At 35.8% G+C, this 18,119-nt stretch overlaps 2 protein-coding genes across 2 annotated transcripts in view; both read right to left on the bottom strand.

Moving 5' to 3' along the window:
• Positions 1-1,197: 1,197 nt before the first annotated feature.
• LOC131944043 (mucin-2) overlaps positions 1,198-18,119 on the bottom strand; it is a 32,257-nt gene continuing 15,335 nt past the window's right edge. Inside the window, exon 3 of the mRNA XM_059304502.1 lies at positions 1,198-2,222. Coding sequence (XP_059160485.1) covers positions 1,198-2,222 — 1,025 coding nt within the window. The remainder of the gene's footprint in view (positions 2,223-18,119) is intronic.
• On the bottom strand, positions 3,414-4,001 carry LOC131944045 (RNA-binding protein 8A). The gene has a single exon (XM_059304503.1). It carries the CDS (start codon positions 3,999-4,001, stop codon positions 3,492-3,494), a length of 510 nt encoding a protein of 169 aa, XP_059160486.1. The 3' UTR covers positions 3,414-3,491.

Raw genomic sequence — 18,119 nt, forward strand, 5'->3', positions numbered from 1 at the left:
GTTAGTAAAGTAGGGGTCTCAGATGCATACAAGGCAGCCATGTTGCTGGAAGAAACAGATGCAGGCATGCTGGGTACTTGGGCAAGGTCAAGGCTAAAACTCATGCTTGGCTGAGATGACTCTTGAGGTGCTTGAGATGATTCTTCTGTGGCTATCATGCTGGAAAACCCTGAGGATGCTTCTCTGGCAAGAGTATTTTGACTTTCAATTGTTGGGCCAACTTCTGAGCTGCCTGGTGGTAATTCTTTAGATTTGGTATCAATACTTACACTAGAAGCCTGTGGTGAGGTTGTCCAGGATTCAGAGATGGACTCCACTGATTGACTAGGGAGAAGCTGTGTGACATCTGATGAATCTGACTGCAATGGTGTTGGGCTAATCACTTGTGATGACACATCCATGTGTGGAACTACTAGCGAAAAGAAAAATGAGTTTTTTCTTTAAAGATTTTTACATTGGGATTTTATCTGGCAATATAATGTAAACATCTAATACAAATAGATATTCCAATAGCTTAAGACAACACTTAAATTTCTACCAGCATTTAAAACTGAAGATTTTTTAGTAAGGAATATAGAATTATGGTAAAAAATCTACCATCTTGTTTCTATAATATAAATTACTATAAATAACTAGGAAAATGTTAGGAATGCAGTGGGGAAAGAATTCGATTCTTGGAGATTGCTGGAAATTCTTGATATATCATGCTAGAACAAAAATAGTTTTTCTCCTATACAGGCATACCACTGGATTGATTATTGTATCACTTAAAGCGGGAAGACAACAACTATGTGGTTCAATCAGGTTTTTACTTCTACCCGGGGTGTTAAACTACCTCTTTAAGATGGGGACAGTTTAGTTGGGGGATACATATGGTCTTGAGCACATCTACCAAACTCATCTACTCAAACACTTTACCAAAAGACCACACAGGCTCCTAGGCAGTATTTCTTCCAGACTTTTTTCTCCTGGGGGGGGGGGGGGGGGGGCACTTGAAATTTTCCGGGCGGACACTGTTAATAGTATATAGATCTATAAAAAATTCCATTTTGTCCGGGGGAATGGTACACTTTCTTCAGGGAGCCCCCCCCCCCCCCCCCATAGGTGCCTGGAAGAAACTCTGCTCCTAGGAAACAAAATTTATCAATCTTCCAAATAAAAATTACCAGTTACTAACAAACGCTGTTTACATAATGTCTAACAAAGCAAAACATTTTTATAAACCAAACCTGTTGACGAGTCTAACTTGGTTTCTGATGAATATTCACTTAAAACCACTGAACTGGAACTTGAATCAGTTACAACACTAGTGGGATACATCTCAGTTGTGGTGACATCAGACACTTTCAAGGACCCAGGATCAAGAACACTTGAGGATAAGTCTACGGTTGTTAGTAATTCTGTACTGGAAGCAGAACTTTGGGGAAAATTGATCAAAGTTGAGGTAGTAATAACAAATTCAGTTGAACTTGATTGGATTGTAGCTGGTAAGCTTGAATCCTGAACTGATAACATTGACCAATCAGATGCTTTGTTTGTATCTAGTGTTGATGAATCTGACCAATCAGAAGCTTTGATTGCATCTTGTGTTGATGAAGCTGACAAATCAGAAGCTTTGATTGTATCCTGAACTGGTGAATCTGACCAATCAGAGACCACGTAAGTAGATTCTTGTCCTGTATACATTGGTGCTGAAGGCATCTCAGAAGTTTGGAATGTCACAAGTGTGGTCAAAGCTTCCACAGCATTTGTTGATAAGCTTGGAGTTTGAAACTCACTTGATTGCTGAGTTGTGTCAGTAGGTGGAACACTTGAGGCTATTGTCTGTGACGGTGAATCATACAAGATGGATGAAGCATCAACACCTTGTGAAGACTCTATGGAAGAAGTTACCCCATTACTTGAAGAGTCCACGGATAAATTTTCTTGAAGCGCTGAGGATGTAACTGCAGGGGTGGACGAGTCCATGTTTGAAGGGGTGTCAGCGTATGAAAGAACGCTGGTTTGGAATGTGGGGGTGGAGGAAGCGAGTGATTCCTGGGGAATGATGGTCGAAATTTCTGACAACGTCGCCGGACTTGTGGGGTCAACATTTGTTGGCGACGGTGCTGTATCTGATGGTGTTGTGTAAGATGATGCGTCTGTTGCTGCAATGGTGGCTTCGGTGGAAGTGGTTGCTTTCGCCTCTGTGATCGTTTCTGTTCCATTTTGCAAGCTTTCTACTGTGTGAGAATAAAGGAATAATATGAATAGAATACATTCGTATTAAAATTAAAATCTAGTAAAATAAATAAATGAAAAATGTATGCGTCACAGGCATAAGTCATACATCATTTTTTTAAATACTGAATTATTTCCCTTTAATTGTTTTGAGGCATTGAAAATAAAGTTTTCTTAATATCACCCATTGGCAATAGCTGATATTATAAGAAGTCTACCAGTGAATTAAACAGAAATGATATTATCTGAACTGAAAGTCTGTTAATTTTGTAACATATAACAAGGAAGAGTTTTTCCACTTTGATAAGACGAATTTAAAAATATAAACTAACTAGGCATGCTGCCCAGCTTCGCTTAGGCTTTCGAAAACATTGAGAATTTGAATGCTTAATTAATTCGCCCGCGGGTCGGTCTACGACCTCAAGAGTTATGAAGAGGTTCCTCAATGGACATTTTTTTTCGATTTATAGCTCATATAAGGCACCGGTCAGTCGAGGTCAGTTTTGACCCCCTCATCGTAGACTTTTCGGCCAACCGGCCCCCGTGTTCTGTCGACCCAAGGCAAGATCCTGCCAAATTTGAAGCGCCTGCGGCGCCGGGAAGTGCCCTATCGGACACCCAACAATCTAGATCTAGAATCCTAATAGAATTTTTTTTTTTAAGTTTAGCCCGAGCATAATAACAAAAAATACATTGACCATGTTGACTTGGTGTGTCTCGAACCCGCACCACCTGCGTGGTTTATAGTACACTAACATCTCCGCTATTTAGGCACCTTATAAATTACGGAGAATGAAACACGTATTTTAAAATCTTAACTTACGCGAATATGTCTATTCTTTCAAATTACTTTTTTTATCCCAAATTAGCCAGTTCCAAACAAAGATTTTGTATAAAATAAATAAGAATTGAAATAGTTTAGTCCTAATATAGAAATTTATTTTTGGAATAGATTTTAGAAAAGTTAGAGTCTAAATCTAGATCTTAGCGTCTACATCTAGTTATTGCGTAGATTTAGATTTAGTCTAGATCTAGAATCTCTAGATCTAGAATCCAAATAAATAAAATAAATTTTATGAGTTCAGGCCGGAAAAACTGTATTGTATACATTTCATAGTGTACGTAGATCTAAATCAAATTTGAATGAAATAGTTCATTTCTTTTTATTGTAAACACGGCAGATGACTTTTTTTTTAACAATAATAGGCATTTATTACAAAGAAAAATATTCATTAGTGAAATGAGAAATCTGTACAATGGATGGACACCATCTACCTCCGCCGCCTGTCATCTTTCCTTGACCTGTCTTTTCTTGGACCTCGAACAAAAGCCCAATCCACATTTATTTTCTGACCCAAAATTTCTTTGCCATTTAGATCATCCATTGCACCCTGAGCTTCTTTAAATGTTTCATACTCAACTAAAGCATAACCCTTGAGAAAGCCTGTGCGTCTGTCAAGATTTAAGTGTAAGTTTTTAATTTCCCCATATTCTCCAAATTTTTCATAAATATCATCTTCCTGTGATTCTTCATGTACACCAGTGACAAAAAGGATCCACCCTTCAACAGATCTTTGTGGTCCAGGCCCTTCAGACTCATCGTAATCCACTTCCATACCCTCATAATGATCAACACCACTTCGTGTTGGTCCCTCTCCACCGAAGCCTCTGCCTTTGCGTTTCTTTGCTTTTTCTTTCAACTTTTGAAGACCTTGATCGCCTTCCTCGTCAATTTCAAAGTCTTCTTCATCTTCCTTAGTCACAAGTAAAACGTCAGCCATTTTGACGTCACAGTTTTATTCTTCCTTTTTCATATCAATAAATGCTTTTCCGGTTGCATAAATAATACTGTTTCTCTATATTCGAATACGCCTTTATTTTTTATTTTTCTTCTTTAAATAAAATTGTGGTTATACATTTAAAACATCTAACATATTATTTTCAACAAAAGTCCGTAAAAAGTTCTCGATATATCGCTGTAGATTCTGATGTGATGTCCGGCGAAAATATTTTGCGGACAGACAGAGAGAGAGAGAGAGAGAGAGGTGCGAACGTGGCCCATTATAGATTTAGATTGAATAATGCCACCCTACGTCATATATGGTAGCTAACGAATGCATGTATTGTTATATAGATCCTATTAGTTTATAACTTTAACGATACGTTATGTTTTTAAAGAGGACAAAGTACATAATTATGCAAGCATTACAAACAAAAGCTAAGTTTAGTTGTGAACTTTAACCTTTCTCTTTCTACGCAACTAAAACTCCCATCTCTAAATCTTAACATTACTTGAGCACGCACGGCAAGATCGATAGTGTGGGGAAAGTAAACCCTTAATGTAAGGGTTCGTGTCCTGACCTTCTTTTAAATGTTTCTTATTTTTATATAATTATAAAAAAGTATTCTGTTGGTATTTTTCTGTAAATCGGTCTGTCTGTATGTTGACCGTTTTGAATTTGCAATTTTCTTTTTAAATTTGAAGAAAATAAAAATCTTATCACAGCCACAAGTCACGTGACCATAAAGATTACGTTAATCCAATAATCTGGGTGCTCGGTCAACTGTCAACATAAGCCCACCTATCATACAACTCAAAACAAGTATTCCATCTTTTTTCTCTAATAACGAAATAAAGTTAAGTTATTTAAAAAATACATATCTTATGCATATTACAAAGCAATACAAAAATCAACTACCTATTAAATATATCGTACGTGAATTATCTAAAACAGAAACAATAAATAAAATCCCTCTTTTATTTTGATTTATTATGGTTTTCTTTTAACGAGACTTAATTAGCTCTTGAGTTAACGGTAATCTTAAAGTTAACAAACAACTAAATATAAATCTTATGACTCCAATGCCCATGTACTAAGTAAAAAGCTGCTCTATTTTCTAGCTACATACACTCAAAACAAAAGGCTTAGGCCTACATAACAATCCTACGATAGCGTGACGGGCAGGTGTTATGATTAGTATCGCAGGTATTGATCGGCCAGGTGTAATACAAGAACAACGCCTGAACTATGGGCTTAATCGGATCTTCATGACATCCGCGCGTGCAGACGGTCATGTGTGCGCTTGTGTCACTGAATAGTACACACGTTATGATGACGTCATTGGAAGTGTCGTGTGTGCGTTGGTGTCACCAAATAGTACACACGTTATGATTACGTCATTGGAAGATGTAATTTGTTGTACATTGAGCAGTGGCGGAGCTATATAATATAATAATTATTTTTATTAATATAATAATATTTTTTTTTGTGGCGGCTTATAATCTTTTCAATTCATAATGAGCAGTGAGCTAATACATGATTCAGGCACCGACTGCTTGTTCCTTTTTAAATGCAGTTATATAAAAGAAACTTTTTTTTAAGCGTAAAGGGTCTTAATAGTCCACTGTTCAAAATATTTAAAAAATAATAGTTGTTTCCCCTTATAATTTAAATACCTTTAGTTTTAGGAATTGATATAAACAAACAGACACATTTTGGCATTCTAATCAATGACAGAAATAATGGTCTATGCAAGGACACGTTATTATCCATGTCTCTGACAATTGGCCAATGTCGTTATATGTTTTAGGGTCTTCAAAAATCAATTCGAGATAACGTGCCTTTCTTGCACAACCATCAATTAAACATGTTTAAATATACTATGAAAATGGTGTCCATACGCGATTACACAAGGACTGTTCATCAAATATCAATAAAAGAAACGTTATCGTTTATAGAATGATAACTACAGGCCTACAAATTAAACCTGAATGAAAGTTTTCAAGACAGTGTGGGGTTGTTTTTTGTTTTTTTATGCGATGAGAGACAGGCGACACGGCGAGTTAACCTCTCCCCTACGACCCCTCCCTATCTCAGCCAACAGCTATCTCCTGAGAACATTTTTCTACCGTGTGTACTATTTGTTCGCGAGCAAATCTTAAAACGAGCGGGTTGCTGAGTGGGAATACTGGCGTCAGAACGAGCGGCGAGGATCGCAAATCACTTCTTTAATTGAAACAGAAATTGTACGTTTAAATTTTTTTTTTTTTAAATTTGTGTGTGTGCATTTATTTCGGTTTTCTTATTTCAATATAACATTAGTCACTTGCTAACACGGCAAACACATAAAATAATAAAATAAAGGAGGTGGGAAGGGGTGGTCAAAGGTGAATGCAAACCTATTTAAAAAGTCTCTGTCCAGCAAAGGGGAGTAAATATAACATGTTTGGAAGCTTAAATCAGTTGCGTCCCTTGTTCACAGAGGCCCATCAAGTTCAGCAGTTCAATATTGCCCCAGCGCTTACCGGCAGTCATCTTTTCGTGTCCGCTATATGTCTAGTCTTCGTCTATTTACAGGTAGCCTCGTGTCATCTGTCGGGATAATCATTTGTAAGGTTGGACGTCGTGCAGTGGCGTAGGCAGGGGGGGGGTCACAACCCACCCCCATAGACCCCTCGGTATATATATAAAGTATGAGGGGGGGGGTGCAAATCGAAAGTTTGGGGGGGGGGGTGCAAATCAAAAGTCTGAGGGGGGGGGGGGGGAAGGGGGGGTGGTGCAAATCGAAAGTTTGTCCCCGGGTAAAAATTGGAACCCCACCTCCCTTAGAGACGATCCTGGCTACGCCACTGACGTCGTGCGTCTAAAGTCTAGACTATGCGGACTTTTTAAGACCAGCTTCTCCAGTGCGTTTTTAGCAGGGCTTCTAATAACAAATAAGCCAAGCGAAAATGTTTAATGTCGGTATATAGATTTTTACAAATGCATCGACTTTTTTTGTTTTAAACGTGGTTAAGGAGAAGTAAAATAATTTTAGATAAGAGGGAGAAAAAAAAACGAATGCTTTAGTCCAAGTGCTTCTAATAACAAACCAATTTCATGTTTTTCATGTCAATATACAGTGGCGTAGGCAGGGGGGGGGGGGTTAGGAGTGGTCATAACCCCCCACCATAGACCCCTCGGTATATATATAAAAAGTATGAGGGGGTGCAAATCGAAAGTTTGAGGGGGGGGGGGGGGTGCAAATCGAAAGTTTGAGGGGGGGAGGGGTGCAAATCGAAAGTTTGTCCCCAGGTAAAAATTGGAACCCCCCCCCCCCACCCTGAGACGATCCTGGCTACGCCACTGTCAATATATATATATATATATATATATATATATATATATATATATATATATATATATATATATATATATATATATATATATATATATATATATTGACATGAAAAACATGCTCAGTTTATGGCATTGTGGAAAAGTACTGCTGTTTATTTTTGTAAAGTTCAATGAACGAGTTACGTTTAGTTTTCATTCTTTACTAAATCAAGGGAGGTAATCTATTTGTTTGTAAGCAAAACACAGAAAAATTAAATTGCATAGAATGGAAAATGATATTTTAAATGTATTACTATGAACGAAATATATTTTCATAATAGTATAGAACTTAAGTCTATTTTTTATATTGTTAAAGTGTTTACATTAATATTTAAGAATAGCTTTTTTAGTGAAGTATTAGCTATAATACACTCATTGCATATGAAGAAGTAACGATGATTTAAAATATTCATTGTTGTTCTAAGTCGCGAAACTTTAGTTTAAACATTCTATTTCAGGCAAAAAAAAAAAAAGTTCAGGGGTCGGCAACCTTCTGAGACTGAAGAGAGCCAAAAGATGAAATTTACAAATTTACAAATTTTATCAGTTTTTAAAGAGCCACTAACTTTTTTTTTCAATATTTAGGATTAGGTGTATATATATATATATATATATATATATATATATATATATATATATATATATATATATATATATATATATATATATATATATATATATATATATATATATATATATACATACATATATATATATATATATATATATATATATATATATATATATATATATATATATATATATATATATACATACATATATATATATATATATATATATATATATATATATATATATATATATATATATATATATATATATATCTGTATGTATATATATGTATATTTGTATGTATGTAACGGCCAAGTTATGTATATCGTATGGCCAACAGCTAGCTAGTCAAATGGCCGGAAATATGCTTGTCTGGTCAAAACTTGTCGAATGGCCAAAAATTCATTATTCAAATCAGATAAATGTGCCACACATACAATAGTGAACACATTAAAACCTAGTTTGAGCTCAATTAATGTCATTAATCCTCTACAGAAGGTGTTTTTTTAGACGCGCATTGTCTTGTTTAAGCTACATAACTTATTGTCAAGATTTGTTGGAAGGGTGTATTTAATACACCATGTACAAGAATAAAAAGAAAACAGTCTTAAATAAGATTATATGGATACAAGTTGTGTTTTTTTTTCATTGCTTTTAAAAGCACACATTTTTATCTCTGCGTAATAAAAGATTTTGTTTTAGTCATACTTTTGTTAAATTTTAAAAAATTTAATGAAAAAAAATACCCGAGCAAATTTTAAAAGGTTTACCGTAGATTGCGGCCCTGATTAAAAGATAACGGTTGTTATTTAATCGATTCAACTTGTTTCACTGGCGTGTGATTGTTTACTCACTAAATTCGCTTAAATCGGGGGTTTCACGCATCAATAACCACTTCCCAAATATTTTTTTTTAAATCAGATCGGCCTACCGATTTGAACTGGGGGTGAAAATACCCGTGCGCGAGGATGGAAAACAAGGACTAAATTAGGCCTTAATTTGTTGATTGTCCTGTTAGACTCGTGAGATTTTCTGATCAAGCTATTTTTTGGTCTGTGACGTCTGTTCTTTGTTGTTGTTTTTAAAACAAATGAAAACCTGGTGTGACTGGAGAAACTGTGTGTGTGTGTGGGGGGGGGGGAGGAGAGAGAGATAGGGAGAGATGGGTTGTAGTGTGATGGTTATAAGTATATGCAAGTGTAAGTTGATATAGAGGGGTAGTAAATAGTGTGAATAATTTTTTTTTTTAAAGGAGAGAGGGAGACAATTCAAATTTCTTTCGGCATAAAAATAAATATATTTTTAATTACTGCTTGTTATAAGGGTTTTATTCAGTTCTTTGTGTATATAAACTGAACATTTTAATATTTTAAAATAGAAGCATCACTCTCTTTGAAGATTATCAACTGTTAGTGATAAAAAAATCTCCATGTATATTAGATGTACATTTCAAAATTAAAGATGACTTGTTACTAGTTATGAGTGTCCATATATTTAAGCTGGACATTTTAAAATAGAAGCCGACCACTCTTTGAAAATTATCAGCTACAAGTGATGTGAATTTTTGTCAAGTATATTTGATGTACATTTCAAAATTAATATCACTAGGTACTAGTTATGAACGTTCATGTATTTAAGCTGAACGTCTTAAAATAGAGGCAGTTAAATACCGCATTTTAAAAGGCGTGTACATTTGAAAAGAGGATCAGCACAAAATCACGTTGTACAGCCTGCAATGATTTAAAGGCTAGACGCTGAGATTTGCATTTCCATTAAGTCAAATATTAGCAAATCGCATCGTTGCAGTTTGTTTTTTTTTTTAAATATAGATCGGTCTTTTATCAATTCAAGTTCACATCAAAAGCGGTTAGAGGTTCTCAAACTACACATAGTAAGGTGTTATAAACAAAATAAACAAAATATTGTTTCCATTTGTGAAAGTAATATAAAATGTAAAACATTAATGTAAAATATTAAGTTTGAGTTAAGTGTTTTCTTCATCTAAATTACAAGTGGAATATTAACCTAAATATTTATTTATTTTAAACTGATATACAAAAATAAAATGTTCACAGTAATGCGGATAATGAATGACGCGTAATTAAACAAACCCTGATATGCCAGTGTTAAGTGGTCTAAACATGCCGACTTAACACAAATCACAATGCCCTAATCTTTTAATTCCAACAACAGGGCGCTAAATCAAGGAAATCAATTGAGTGACGGGGTGGGGGGATGTTTAAAATAACACGAATAATCAATCAATTTCAGCAAAAACAAAGCACGTTATTTAAATTAATCAACCTCAGCCACATGACGCAAATGTCAAACCAACCTTTTATTTTTCTCGTTATTGGACGGTAAGGCAAAGAGCTGTGACATTTTATAACTGGATGTTTTATATTTTAAGTTATTTTTTTCCCTGACTAACCCAGCTGTCGTTTTCATATACACTCGCGTCAATACCAAACATAAGCTTTGATTCACATCAAATGAAAGGGAAATAACTTGTTTGAAATGTTCATGTGACCTCATCCAATGTTTTTAAAGTGAAAACAGGGGCGTGAATGTGGCATGAATTGCGAGTGGTATATATTATACATTTATAATAATAAATCCAAACATACAAAAGGAAACGCCTATGATTACGCTCATATATTACTGAGATAAGAGGTTATCCGTTAGAGACTTCGAATAAAATGACGAATCGATTGTATTGGAAGTATTGAGTTACAGAAAATATTCGTTACTCAGTAATACCTGCACCATATGCCTGTAAGTTTTGTTTCTGGGCGGTTCTCAAATTACATGGCTGTTGCTGAAAATCAATAAATGTGCAGTCGACACAGTGACAGGTAGGCCTATAGCCAGTAGGAAAACGTGTACAGACATTAATTCAGTCGCTGCGCATTAAAAAATTTACGGCATATTTTAGTGCGCACCGTAAGAGCTTTTCTGATATATCAGAGTCTTGTTTCGTGCGCACTATGAGTTGCTACTGCTATCTGCGCGATGTGTCAGTTTTATTTTATTTTACCGCAATGTTATCTTTAACATAATGGGGTATCGCTAATATCAAGTGCACTAGAGCGCACCATGCGCCGTGAACCATGACGCAACCCAGCCCATAAAAGAACAACAAAGTCAAAGCATGTATACATGTTTACAAGGCTCCATTTATTTTGTTTCGTTTACCAACCAAAATCAGTCAACCGGAACAAATTTTAATAGACAACTTGCATGCCATATTTTCTAATGTCCTTATTCTAAAGAAAAATAAATTTTAATATCAGTGATAGCTATATTTGGATTGCGAAAAGGATCAACTACTTAGTGGCTTTATAAACGTTTGGTGGAGAATGTCCTAGTTAAAAAAAAAATGTCCATTAAAAATGTGATCAAAGCATGGGAATACAGCTTGACTTTCACACACACCCTCCCACTTCACACAAATACACATCCTCTCGTTGAAGCGCTATTTAATGAGGTAATATTGAGGCCTGTATAATATTTCCTAAAGTTCCTCAGTGATGTAAAGAAAATTGAAGTAAATGTGGTGATAAACTACGGTATCGAGTTCATCCATTTATTCCACAGTCACTATATGAGAGGTGGGTGGGGTTGGGGGGGGGGGGGGGGGTCGATATATGACCAGCAAAATATGCAATACTTTTCTGATGCCAAAATGTGATAGGTACTTGAGAGACTCATCGCGGATGAATCTTTGACCACTTTTACTTGAACTTGGCCCAAAATTTTATCCATAACCCTATCGCTCACCCTGATCCTAACTAAACTGCACTACAGTCCTAAACATTACCATGATGCCAACAGAAAAACAACGATATTTCCCAGTCGACTACCATAAAATACAAACAACGATCATTTATATATTTTTTTTCTTTTTGAGGGAGTGGTTACTATTCGAATCATCCGCTTTCAAAACATGTAACCAGTGTTCTACCATTCTTGTTGACAAACCTGCTTCAACAAACGCGCAAACGGTGCTGTTAGGTGCGCCCGCATATTAGTGCAGCACCACGCGGAGTTAATTATAGCTTTAAAAAGCTTACATCGATTCACTGGAATAAAAACCTATTTCTTCCCATGAACCAATCCCCCCCCTCCCAAGATGTGTGACCTTCAGACACATGTGATGTACCCGTGACCTGGGGTAAATGATTATTAATAATCAGCGATGCGTAAACAGAAAAATACAATCTAAAGATCTTGCAAAGTCGACACGCTGATATTCATAAAGAAATATTCCCTGTGTTATTTTGTCCATATTAAATGTCTACGATAAAAATAAAATACGAGGTGGGTCACGTTCATGTCGGTGGTTTGAATACAATTTACATTTTAATAGAGATACGTGTAGGAGAGGGGGTCGGGATGGTTATATTACACTCTAATGTTCCTTGTATGATGTACGTAAATATGAATCACATCCGCAATGAATAGATAGGTTTATGAATATAGATTTAATGGGCGGACTTGAGAATATAATTCCAATTTTTTTCTTTTTAAAACTAGGTTTAACACTAGCTGTGATGAGGTTTAAATGTGCAAATACCGAGGGTTTGTAAGTAGAACATGTTAGGAGTGTAAGTGATGTGTGTGGTTTTACTAGATACAAGATGAGGAACATTACAAATAACACTTAAATGTATTTTATGGAGCTGATGCCATTGAAGTCCATGATCTTAAACAGTGTCGCATGCGGGCATCTCCCCGGGAGCATGCCCCTCCCTCTCATCATGAAATAGAAAAAAATATTACATTTAAAAAGAAAATATATACTTTACACTTTAAACCTTTGTCCGCCAATCTCCTTCTGGAATTTTCTTCCCCCACTTCCCCCCCCCCCCCCCCCCCCCTCACGGAGAAAAATAAAAGTAACTTATAAATCTATGCAGTGGTCAAGTTTAGGGTATTTTTTGTCTAAAAAATGTTGAGGTCAAGAAGTGGTCATGCCACGTATCTTAATAACTGCAGCGAACCACTGTCTACAACCCACCTTGGTCTAAACTGGAGGTCTATTAAAAGATACCTATTAATAAGTTTAAAGATGTCATAGATACGGCATACTGCCTACTATTTTACACACCGCTTAAGTCCATATTGACACTGTCCACAGTACGAAAAAAAGCAGGACAAAATTAACCATTGGATAATCCCGAACTCACGCTAATCTCTACAAGTTCTTTACACACTTAAAAAATAGTTCAATACGCGTATCAATCTCTGCCACATTTTTAAACAAGTTAATTAAAAAAGTCTAGTGACATTTGTGCGCAATTTCCTTATGTTATCTAAAAATAGCTCTGACGTATAATGTTGGGGTGCGTTCAAGCTAGAAGAACAATCGGTTTGTAGGTGTTTATGTAATTTTAAAATTTGTGACCGAACGAGAGAATATTTTTGAAAACTTTCTTCGGCAATATTGTTCTAAATTATGACAGGAATCGATTGGTACATGTTTCAAGTCGCTAAGTGGTCTGGTTGCCGAGATATGGGCCAAAAACTGAATTTTTTCGAGGTTTTTTGGCTTTTCCGGGAAATACATGAAAGAAACCCGGAATTTTTATAGCCTATGCTCATTCTCGTAACTTGCTTAACATAATTGCTTTTGGAACTATTCATCGATATTGCTTCGTTGAGGAGGAGATACGACTTAAAGCCCGGACACACATTCATCCATCCATCCATCCATTCCCAGAAATGACGAGTTAATAAACGCAATTCTCCAGAATGGAAATTGCGCTAAAAAGTGCTTTCGGATTTCGATTATGACTCAGCTTCATGTTAGTCGTGTAATCTAATGGGTCTAGTCCAGCAGCGTGGCCAGGATCGTCTCATGGAAGGGGGGGGGGGTGTTCAAATTTTTACCCGGGGACAAACTTTCGTTTTGCACCCCCCCTCAAACTTTCGATTTACACCCCCCTCATACTTTATATATATACCGAGGGGTCTATGGGGGGGGGGGGGGGGTTATGACCCCCCTAACCCCCCCCCCTGCCTACGCCACTGGTCTAATCCCCATGTTCCTTCTACCCTTTTTACAATAAATCTATAAAACAAATGTTGGTGGTAAATCTACAATGTTACATAATGAAAACAAATAGTGAGGCAAGTCAAACAAAAGTTGAACAAAAGAAAATAATATGTTTGTTGACATGAGATCACGCGATCTAGCTACGCCTTGATAAATCTATATCTCGTGAGCATGCGCAGTCCGCGGCTGTATTATTGAACATGAGACGCGTTTAACCTTTCTGTAGTAGATTAGAACTGACGTTTAAAAAAAAAATTAAGCCTACAACAAGAAAAATAAGAGATGGACCGCCAATTCAATTCGTAATCAAATGTATACTTTCATTTTAGTTGTAAATAACAATTACGATTTCTTTTTTACCATCTACCATTAAATAATTAAAAGAATCGATTCAAAGGTAGCCTCAGCATTGTCATTTAGTATCGAATATTGATGAGATCACGATACTTCTGAAGACCCAGAAGTGGTCTCTGGTGCGGAGCAGGGGAAGCAACTCGCATTGTTCAAATAGTCAAAAGTACATTTCTTTTTTTTTTAAAGCCAGTGTCAATCTAAAAACAAGGCAATTAAAATCTTGAAGAAACGCCCACATGTGTATTATTCCATTCTGCATATTATTAAAACCAAACGCATTTTTTTAAAACTTTGTTTTTATACAAAACCCATGACCCATCTAATCTTTAAAAACAAAATTCGTGAAGCCACAAAACGGAAAGCCATAATTTAATTCTTCTGCTCTAATAATTAGTATTTACATATTTTTGACAAACTTCTATAACCGTGTTATTAAAGAAAACGAAACTAGAGGTCCAGAGAGAAAGTGTACACAAATTCAGAGGCGCACCCACAAATAGTAATAATAGGGTTCCTACTTGCTCGGTAGCCATTAGGTAGTGCAAATCTAATGGCCACACCAGTATCGGGTGTTAGTTATGACTGTTATAGATGTACAGCTCCTCTCACTGATTTTGTTGGTCCTAACCGTTGATACCGCTACACATGTTTTCGATTACGTAAGTCTGCTTACTATCAAGATATTATATCATAGAGGTAAGATAAGTTAGACATGGGATTGGGGGGAGGGGGGGGGATACAGCTTGTTCAGTCTCACCCTTAATCCGTTAATAATCCCACACTCAGTTAAAGACGTATGTTTATATTTCATTTTCAGTGCAATTATATGGGACTTAGTATACTAAATATGCTAATCAAAAGATTTGTTACACTTTTTCTTTCTTTAATTTAAAAAACGAACAAACACTAAATAGAATATTTCAAATAAATGAGTCATGCTTTATCTCACTCTGACTTATATCCTCATAGATCTATGACGCGCGACGCCAGGAGTCTCACTACCTTTTGTCATATATACATTAACATCATTAGACCAAATCCTTTGCTTCGTTTCGCACCCCCCCCCCCCTTTCCCACTCCAATCCCTTCCTTACAGTGAAAAAAATGTACGGGGGCAAACATTTGACTAGACACCGGGTGACCGTAGTGTTTCCTACCCATCACGCTCCATTAACCACTCCTGATTTGATTGTTCCCCGTCACGAACACTCAACCAGGCATTAAAAAAAAAAATTCCAGCGACCACTCAATGGCGACCGGACCATGCCACAAAGTCAAACATTCGACCAGCCGGTGACCCGGTCATATAAAAAAAAAATTGTTTACGCGTCAGAAAAACAATCTGTGACGACTACTTGACGTCACGGTAAGGAGTGATCCGACAGCTGTTGCTTATCTGAATGAGAGCATTAGATCTATAAACCGAGCCACATGACGAGTGGGTTGGGAAACCGTGAGTGTAATAAAAAAATAAGTATAGGGAAGTTTCAAAACACGCGAGTTCGGATAAGAAGTTACATTTTAACCGTTTTTTTTTTCTGTGTAATGTAAGTCTGAGTAAGAAAACAGTAGTCACGTGCCCAAATAATTATCGATTTAGAAACTGTAAGATATTTACACTGTGGTCAGCAGTAAATACAAGATATGGGGTTTATCGCTTTATTCGCTTGTTTAGAACGGTGGCTGCTCAGTTCTCGCATAGGGTTACTTAGATCCGAAAAGTGAATCATTGTTTATTGTAAACAGTGGCGGAACTACTTTGTCAATAACACGGAGTAAAAAAACTGCACTGTGGTGTCCATTAATTAACTGTGCACACAACTATATATAAAAAAAAATGCCAATTTAATCTCCTATCTATGTCCTATACATAACTATAAATAGAAAAAAAAGTGTTTTGATTATTTTAAGATTTTTGGGTTGTTAAAAATATCTAAGGAAAAATAAATAAATAAATCAAACGTGTGTATTGCATTGTGTCTGCGATAATCGTGTTTTTTTTTTTAACCACGTTATTTACTCTTCATCAAAACTTAAAATAACGCTACCATTTGTGTTGTGAAAAAGAGCCCGTTTCACTTTTGAAGTATGCCCCTATCGCATATTATAAAACACCATTGAAAATAATTTTATGTTTAAATCGATTATTCTCAAGGATTGTCAGTACATGTTGGAACGTATTTAAATACGTTTTGGAATGTAAGAAGGGAGAAAAGGTTCTGACAGTAGAAGCCACAAGATAGGATTTATAGCAGTCTGAGACATTATGTTTATGTTTAACAACAACACGTCTGCACATTATATATATATATATATATATATATATATATATATATATATATATATATATATATATATATATATATATATATATATATATATATATATATTGCATTCCTAAACAAAGTGATTTTTAAGTAGAATCCACTAATAAATCGCTCTACTATTTGATTGATCGCTTTATTTATTTCGTTTGCTGACTTTTTTTTGGCGGTCTCTACTAGGCACTCATTATCTGATGGGCATGTTTAAAACGGCTACATGACACTTATAATTATGCGATGAGCCGTCTTTGAGCGGAATTGCGTCGTTCCATTGTCTACTTAAAGTTCAACTGCGTCGTTTTGTAAACTTAAAAAGTCACAACAACAGATCCGATTGATCTCACTTCGATCTGATTGATTTTAAGCTTCCTCGCAGGAAAATCGATAAGTCATTTAAACTTCTTTTTTTTCCCGAAGTCACGAAGGCAGTAAATTAACGGAATAGATATGTAAATTTACGATGTTGCACAATCCTTAATTTCAAACTAGGTAATTTTGGTTAAAAAAATCATTTTGAAGTTGAGTTTCGACTAGCCTTATTTATGGAAAATGGTTACTTTAAAATAAAAGCTTGTAAGAAATCCCTTTTTTTTTATTGCCGGTGATGTATATGTGGTGTGTGTGTGGGAGGGGGGGGGGGTCCGGTATCAGACAGCTCGAGAGGGAGATAGTGCAAGTGATTTGATGAGGGGTGGGGGTTGGGTCAACCGATGTAAAAAAAAATTTCGTTTTGTTTTCATTTCAAATACATCAGGGTTTTTATTTATTTTTATTTCATTTTTATTTTAACGTAAAGCCCTTTAATAAAAAGATTGTAGATTGTGTGACCCAGGTTCACAATAATAAAATGTGTCGTGTCAGTTTCATGTGTCTGTGCAAATATGAGCAGCAAAAAAAAACATAACACATTCTCAAATAAACAATACGCATCGTATTATTGATGCCAGACGACAATTTCCTTCCGTAATGTGACAAAGGGGTTGTTATGTGTGTGTGTGTGTGTGGGGGGGGGGGGGGGGCAAGACGATGACATACTGGTATAGGGCGGCCCGGGGTCTTGATTCAGGAAGAGTATTAGAACAAAAAGACACTAAGAGTTTTATTCAGAGTTTTATTCAAAGCATAACAAACGAACGCTGATGGTAAGGAAAAAAATATGAACAGTGGATTTGTTGTAAATGATTTCTCTTGAAGTAAAATAATCTTGTGTTGTTGTTTTTTTTACGTACAACAACAATCTCATATATCATATACATTTCAAAGCAACAACACTGGGTATCAATATTAAACAATGTTTTTAAAAAAGGAAGAAAAGCGTTTTTAAAAAGCCGCAGGATTATTGCTAAACCGGATAGCCCATTTAGTTAAAAACAACTCTGTTGTTTGTTTGTTTTTCATGCAAGTACGATATAAATCTTGTGATAAAATACA

The sequence above is a fragment of the Physella acuta genome, unplaced genomic scaffold (genome assembly GCF_028476545.2).
Source record: "Physella acuta isolate Inbredline_101_S28 unplaced genomic scaffold, ASM2847654v3 ptg000477l, whole genome shotgun sequence".
Lineage (NCBI taxonomy): Eukaryota > Metazoa > Mollusca > Gastropoda > Physidae > Physella > Physella acuta.